The sequence below is a fragment of the Clupea harengus genome, chromosome 8, assembly GCF_900700415.2.
Source record: "Clupea harengus chromosome 8, Ch_v2.0.2, whole genome shotgun sequence".
In the NCBI taxonomy this organism is placed as follows: domain Eukaryota; kingdom Metazoa; phylum Chordata; class Actinopteri; order Clupeiformes; family Clupeidae; genus Clupea; species Clupea harengus.
In genome coordinates, this window is record NC_045159.1 from 7,540,616 (window position 1) to 7,548,942 (window position 8,327).

The following is an 8,327-nucleotide window of genomic DNA, read 5'->3' on the forward strand; positions in this document are numbered from 1 at the left end:
ACACGAGTTGCTATCAGATCAAGGCACAAACTTCAGAGGTGGCAACTCAGAGCTACAGGAGGCCTTCAAAGCTCTAACACCAGAGCTACAGGCCCAATTGGCTGGTCAGCAGATCAGCTTCAAATTCAATCCCCCGAATGCCCCACATTTCAGTGGGTCCTGGGAGAGAGAAATCCGGTCCATCAAATCTGCCCTACACACCACCCTGGGAGCTCAGTCGGTTGCGGAGGAGGTTTTGATGACAGTGTTGATCGAAGTGGAAGGCATCATCAACTCCAAGCCACTGGGTTACACGTCATCAGACATCGCAGATCCAGATCCCATCACACCCAACATGCTCCTGATGGGGCGGCGTGATCCATCAATTCCTCAGGTAATCTACTCTGAAACAGAGCTCCTCAGCCGTCGCAGGTGGAAGCATTGCCAGGCCCTAGCGGACCAGTTCTGGGTCAAGTACATCAGGAACTACCTGCCATCACTACAGACACGTTCCAAGTGGCAACAGGAAAGGGACGCACTCACAGTTGACAGCATTGTCATGATTGTTGACCAGCAGCTTCCACGTGCCTTGTGGCCCGTTGGTAAAGTCACGGCAGTCTTTCCAGGAGCTGATGGCAGAATACGGACTGCGCAGGTCCAGGTCAAGGACCGACTTCCATCCCTCCCACTAGATACCACTGTCTAACATCAGGGAACAACTTTTCTACGCAAAGTTGGGGGCGGCTGTTAAAACGCCTGCCTCCACCAGCTCTATCCAGTTGGGCACCCCACTGTGCCGGCCATTCACGGGACCTGGGGTCCATGAGAGGTCATCCTATCATTTGATCCCAGAGTTCCGTGGGGCTCGTGCACAGTGGAATTTCACTGACCATTTGGTCAAACCCAACAGTTTCAAGGCTCCCCCTCAGCTCCCCTATATAAGCCTGACCCACCGCTGGCCAGTGTGTGGGTCAATAGAAGCTGGAGAGGAGCATTATCTTCAAGGATTTAACGGACAATCTAATATCAAGGACATTCACGTTCGACTTGCCGTGCGTCTTTGTGAATAAAACACGGTCATTCACGGATAACTCAATCACAGTTCATCAACCACGTCATGTCTTCACTTCGTGTGTGTGTGCAATAAATCAGACCTCATTGGAACATTGGCATCCGTTATTGTTCCGACCGGACAAACCTGTGGCGATTGTCACTTACAGTTTTTTCCAATCATTTTAGTTCTTGTACCTATACCATGTTCACATTCCCAAAACACTTAACACATGGAGCACACCAGTAGACCATGTGAACCAAACTGTGGATACTTGCCCCTATGCTTAGATACAAATGCTGGCAATGACACCTTCTTCCAAAATTCATGGATACCTGTACCATTCAATGTTCACTACCAGCAAAACACTGTGGAACTACAGCATTTTTTGCCAATGTTTAGATACTCTGTTCAGAACAGTTAACTTTTAGTTCAAAACCTTACTTACAGTAATTTAGATCACTGTAGATAGAAAGATGCTTTGTTTAGACAGACAAATTAAATTATATGCTTGAATAAGAAAAAGTATTCTTAATTTAGCAGAAAGTTTATTTAGATAATTTAGTTTGTTTCGGCTTGCAGACTTCTCACTATCTATACTGTAATAGAAATAGAGTTTATAGAAGGCAAACATAGATGTAACTGTTCCTGAAAAGTTGTTTCCACTATTACAGTACTGCTTTTTATGTAAGTCATAGGCTATCAGTGAAAGACAGTGATTGAAGAATGCAATTCTTCAATTTACAGTAATTACAGTAAATTTGAAACACTCAATTTTGACATCTATTGTGAGAGGCAAACCGACATATCAACACTGTCTTCAGATACTTGGCTTGGATTGACGTATTTCCAAGATGCAATGCAGAGGAGAATGTTACCGTAAATGCGAAGTTCAAACATGTAAAAGTTTGACACCAAATGCAGAGGACAGAATGGATCAGCATTACTGTAGGGCTACAGCAGACTTCTAGTGGTATTACAGTACTTTGGTAGACTGTATCTAGTGTTGATGTATGTAATTTACTGCATTGGAAATACTGCAGTAAATACGTAGCATATTCATGCCTTTTTGTTGTAATGTAGTAAGCCTATATAGTGCAGTAACACATGCAATTCTATCATATGGCTGTAATGAAACATATTGCAGCATTTTAGAATTATTTGTTTACTGTCATATTACACACTTTATTACTGTAGTCCAAAGAAGTGTTTGTCTGTGTGTGTTTTTTCTCTTTTTTTAACGCAACACTACAGTAATCTATGCTAAACTGGAGGACACAGCAACATTTTATAGATGCAATTAGCAATGCTTCAAGTTGTTAGTGTTTTTTAGGTCATTCTACTCTGAGAGGGAACATGTGTTAAAGTTACGGCAGAATTGATTGTGGTGTGGTTGTTGTATTGCATTTTGCACCAAAAGTTAACTGATATGCAGAGGTGTGTGTCTGTAAAGGCCACTGTGTTAAGTGTTTGGGAAAAGTATCCATGGTATAGGTACAAGAACTAAAATGATTGGAAAAAACTGTAATCATTAAACTAGTAATACAGTCCTTTTTGGGGTTTATTCAACTCAATATCCCCCTATTTTATAGATGCAATTAGCAATGCTTCAAGTTGTTAGTGTTTTTTAGGTCATTCTACTCTGAGAGGGAACATGTGTTAAAGTTACGGCAGAATTGATTGTGGTGTGGTTGTTGTACTGCATTTTGCACCAAAAGTTAACTGATATGCAGAGGTGTATGTCTGTAAAGCCCACTGTGTTAAGTGTTTGGGAAAAGTATCCATGGTATAGGTACAAGAACTAAAATGATTGGAAAAAACTGTAATGCTTTCACAACACAGAGGGTATGGGCAAAAAAAAGATATGCTGTGGCAGGGTTAAGACAATTTACATAACTTCTGAGGCAGTACACTTGTCATTTGGGATCGGAGTCTGCTCATGTGCTACACACTTTCCTAATCAGTTGTACCCTAAGCTAATATGTTGCTGACATACTATGCACTATTGGCATTTTTCCTTAGGATGGACAAAGACACAAAAAACTCAACACTTTTGTAGTGTCTGCCAGTGTCACCAATGCAACAGGGCCGATTCAAGGTCTGAAGCAGCATGTGGCAGTTACACTGCACCACCTGAAGGACAAACCAGTGAGTAGCATGATGATGCCGGGGTTATTACAGTAAAATCATCATGTACATTGGGCTCGTGTCATACTCCTTTTTTTTCTTTCTGCAGCTGGAGAAGGATGTATTGTGTGCATTTTGGAATTTCAACAAGAAAAATAACAATGGTGAGTTTCTAAGGGTACACCAGTAAAAAAAAACTAAACAAGTAAACAGCAATTGTGTAGATGTATCTGTGTGGGTAACTGTGTGGGTGCATGTGCTTACACGGTTATGTGTGTGTCCATGTGTGTGCAAGTGTGAAATAGGGTTGTAAGACATCAATGTGTATCCCTTCTTCAAGTTCAATTAATTCAAGTGTTTTATTTGTCACATACAACGAATGTAGTGAAATGTAAAAGGGTCTACGCTCCACACTGTGCAAAAAAAAAGTGCTGAATTAAAAACAATCAAGTGTCTCACTGCCTGTAGGTACAAAACTCCTCCTAAGTATCTCAGTCCTTGAACTTAGACTGCGTAGGCGTCTACTCGACGGCAACAGGGTGAAGAGGCTGGCATTGGGGTGTGAGTCATCCCTCATGATATTTCTTGCCCTCGTCTCCATCCTCTTGTGGTAAATATCATGCATGGTGGGTAGGGACGCTCTGACAGTCCGCTTGGCTGAGCGCACCACCCTCTGTAGGTTGGCCTGGTCTAGGGGTGTACAGCTTCCGTACCAGACGAAGGTGTATCCTGTGAGGACGCTCTCCACAGCTGAGGAGTAGAAGGTCCTCAGGATGGGAGGGGAGACCTTGAACTTCCTAAGCCTCCGGAGGAAGTACAGCCGCTGCCTAGATGACTTTGTCACGTGTTGTGTGTGGAGGGTCCAGGTTAGGTCCTCAGTGAGGTGCACCCCCAGGTACTTAAAACTAGGGACCCTCTTCACAGGCTCCCCGCTGATGGTGAGGGGGATGTACCCGCTGTCCTGCTTCCGCCGGAAGTCCACCACCATTTCCTTTGTCTTATTGACATTTAGGGCCAAAATGTTGGATTGACACCACAGTGCCAGGTCTGCCACTTGGTTCTGGTAGGGCTGCTCGTTGTTTTGGGAGATTAGACCCAGCACCACGGTGTCGTCTGCAAATTTAATGATGGTGGTTGAGCTTCCGGAGGCTGTGCAGTCATAGGTGTAGATGTTGTACAGCAGCGGGCTCAGAACACACCCCTGGGGGGAGCCTATGTTGAGGGTCAGCGGCCCAGAGGTTACACCACCCTCTACTCTCACCACCTGGGGGCGGTAAGTGAAGAAGCTGAGCACCCAATTGCACATTTGGGTGTTGATCCCCAGCGACCTCATCTTGACGACCAGGCGGAGGGGGACTATGGTATTGAAAGCTGAACTGTAATCAATGAACAGCATCCTCACATAGTCCCCCCCCCCCCCCCCACCATCCAGGGGAGTTAGAGTGGTGTGTAGAAGGTTGGAGATGGCATCGTCTCTGCTTCTGTTTGATTTGTATGCAAACTGGAGGGGGTCCAACGAGCTGGGCAGGGAGGTGCAGATATAATTTTTTACCAGCTTTTCAAAGCACTTCATCATTGCAGATGTAAGGGCCACTGGACGGTAATCGTTCAAACATGATGGTATACTTTTCTTGGGCACCGGTACAATTACTGACTGTTTAAAGCAAGATGGGACGACAGCTTGGGCCAGGGATGTATTTAATGATCTTGGTGTACACTGGAGCTAGCTGGTCAGCACAGGATTTAATAACCCTCTCAGGGATCTGGTCAGGCCCAGCACTTCTGTTTGTAGTAGTTTGTGGTATTTGGTTAATAATTGTGTGTCATATTTGGTTTGTCTTTTGTTCTTCAGGCGGGCTTGGGGGCTGGGATCCCACGGGATGCTATTTACACAACACCAGCGTTGATCACTCTACTTGCCTTTGTGATCACCTCACTCACTTTGGAATCCTACTGGTGCTCACACTTAGCATTAGTAAATGTATATTCTGTACAAAACTTTTAAATGATGGCTTGTTATTATTCACATGATGTCGAACCCTGCCGTCATTTTCTCCTGTCTTGTAGGACCTGTCCAGGACTCCTGTGGATGAAACCAATGAAAAGATCCTGACCATCATCACATATATTGGTTGTGGAGTTTCATCAGTCTTCTTGGGAGTGACTGTTTTAACATACACTGCTTTTGAGTAAGGGCAAGATTTCACAGTTGTGGTGTGCAGAGAACGTTTCTTGGGTGCTTAATCAATATATTTTGATGGGATGGGATGGTTTTAGGTCTTACAATTTTGTGAATATGTTTGCCTCCAGTATTTGGTAATATCTAACCAATATACTACTGTTCTAAATGCTGTTGGCATGACATGATGCAGTTATGGAACCTGTGCAGAACTAAATACATTCCAATCTCAACTGATTATTATGAAACTAAAATGTAGTCAATTTAAAAATGAAAAGTGTGAAAGGCTATGCCTGGCCCCGTCAAGAATGTATATTCAATTCAATTCAATTCAATTCAATTCAATTCAATTCAATTTTATTTATATAGCTCCAGAACAATAACATTTTCTCAAGGCGCTTTACAGAGCCCAGAGCCTGGACCACCTTAAAGCAAGCACAATGGCAACGGGGGCAAGGAAAAACTCACAGTTAATCAGGAAGGAAACTTATGTTTGGATTCTAACAGGAAGCTCCGCAGAGACTACCCTTCTAAGATCCTGCTGAACCTGGCACTGGCTCTGGAAGGACTTAACCTTGTATTTCTGCTCAACTCCTGGCTGTCATCGTTCGGTAGCTCTGTCCTCTGCAGGGCCGTGGCGGTCACCATGCACTACTTCCTCCTGGCCTCCTTTACGTGGATGGGCCTGGAGGCAGTAAACATGTACTTCGCCCTGGTGAAAGTCTTCAATGTCTACGTACCCTCCTACATCCTGAAGTTCTGTGCTCTGGGATGGGGTGAGTGCTTGCATACGATATTTAGCGATGGTGGTCATGGTGATAATGCTACTGCTTCTGGTCATGATTATGATGAAATATGGTCATTGACATTGCGATGATTGGTATATGAATGACATTAATGATGGTATATCTCTATCTTCTGCAGGAATTCCTCTCATTATTTGTGGCCTGGTTCTTATTGTGAGAAGGGAGGTCTATGGCAGTGCCCCATACGGTTCATCCCTTGAGCCATCTGATGACATGTTGTAGGTATATTTTGTGTTTATGTTGTGCTAGGCACTATGTCACTAGGAGAGGTAGTCTAAATTTAAAAGGTAAAATCATTCCAGTATTTTGTGTCAGTCACCAGATATAATGAATCGCATAGAAACATAATTGCCAATTAAATGGATAAAATAAATAAGCTTGGACTGTTCTGTATCTGACTTTTCACACACACATACTGTATTTAAGAAATACGCGTATAACATATTGTGCTATCATGACAGTAAAGCTGTGGAGCGTGATCCTTCTCCCTCAGTTGCTGGGTGCAGGATGATGTGACATTTTACGTGTCTGTGGTGGGCTACATCGTCCTGGTGCTGCTGTGCAACATGGCCGTGTTCCTTGTGGTCCTGGTTCAGCTGCGCAAGATGCGCTTCAACCGTCCGGCGGGCACGCGCAGCGACCTCCTGAAGGACCTGCGGGGCGTGGCGAGTCTGACCTTCCTCCTGGGTCTCACCTGGGTCATGGTGCTCTTCGCGTGGGGGCCAGTCAGAGTACCTATGCTATACGTCTTCTCCATCCTCAACTCCCTGCAAGGTGGCATCACAATCAGACTAATGATAAACACTAGTAATAAAGAGTCAGTAAACTATCCAGAGGGATAGTACTTTTATTTTTTTAGCATGTCTGTTATCGAGTTCAACTCATTGGATTAACTAAAAATGTTTTCCAGGATTCTTCTTGTTTGTGTTCTACTGTCTAATGAAGGAAAACGTCCGTAAACAATGGAGAGTCCACCTCTGCTTCGGCCGCTTCCGGCTCCAAGAATACTCAGGTACGAATGCCAATGACTGCACAGAGAGAGACAGAGAACAAGTGTGGTTAAAAAAGAGAAAGGGAGAAATAGACAGACTAAAAGAGAATTTGAGAGAGGTAAGGTACAAAAAAAAATCCATGTCTTCTTGGTGTTCAATCAGAATGGAGCCAAACTGCGACAGTGCCTGCTAAGACCAAACCCAGTCAGACAGTGAAGTTCCCCTCTGTGAAGTCTGTTCGATCCAACAAGTCGAGCACTACTGAGAGCACTTCTGCTTCTTCGGACTCCAGTCAGCGAGAAGTCTCCATCAGGAGACCCAACTTGGGTGAGAAAGGGGAAACATACAGAGGAACTAGAGGGGTTTAATCTCTGATTCTAAAATGGCAGCCCTAAAAAAACATGATAATGACGATGTTTAGCCTGTATTCCAGCCTCCTTTGCTGGGTGCAGCATGACGTTGCATTCTACGTGTCTGTAAACATGTTCTCAGAGTATCCTTTTGTTCAGATATGTATATTCTACAGTATCATATCTTTTTGATCAGTATGGGTATTCCATGGGGATTAAACCCATGACCTTGATGATGTCAGCGCCTTGCCTCTACCAGTGCTCTATAAGCGAAGCTACAGGAATGATTTTAACCTGAATATAACTGGAAACTGACATTCGGTGTGTCCTTAAGGAATCAGCCTCTCCTTCTGCCTAACTGTGTCCCTGTCTTCCAGGTCTGCTCTGTTTGAATGGGCTGGCTCTGCCCCGAGCACAGCCGAGTCACACTCCCTCATTCCACAAAAACACACCTCTCCCACAGGAATCAGGAGGATACCAGGTGTCCCCTTGGCTGACAAAAGCTGGCTCTCACCTTGAAAGTGATATTAACTAAAATCGTTAAGCATGGAGAGATCTTTCTTTGTATTATAATAGAATTATTAGCAGTGTGTCAATTATAGGTGTTAATTATATATATAGGTTATAAGACCAACTTATTGTGAGATCTCTAATTGAAACTAAATAAAGTCTATCTTCTATTTCCATCTGAAACATGAGCTACCTATAGACTATATGACTCAGTGTCTCTTCAGATCTATTTGCTTTCATCCTTTGTTATGTCCCCCCCCCCCCCAATGCTGGGTTATACCCTCAGTGACTTAACCGTATTTTGCAAACAACCATGAATAACACAAATTTAAA

General features: G+C 43.8%; 1 protein-coding gene across 1 annotated transcript; it reads left to right on the top strand.

Moving 5' to 3' along the window:
- The first annotated feature begins 4,620 nt into the window (after positions 1–4,620).
- Positions 4,621–8,019, top strand: LOC105907401 (adhesion G-protein coupled receptor G6-like). The gene is made up of 8 exons (XM_031571310.1): positions 4,621–4,689; positions 5,225–5,346; positions 5,844–6,112; positions 6,261–6,360; positions 6,636–6,916; positions 7,053–7,154; positions 7,297–7,461; positions 7,862–8,019. The coding sequence occupies exons 1-8, from the start codon at positions 4,621–4,623 to the stop codon at positions 8,017–8,019; spliced, it is 1,266 nt and encodes a 421-aa protein (XP_031427170.1).
- Positions 8,020–8,327: the final 308 nt, after the last annotated feature.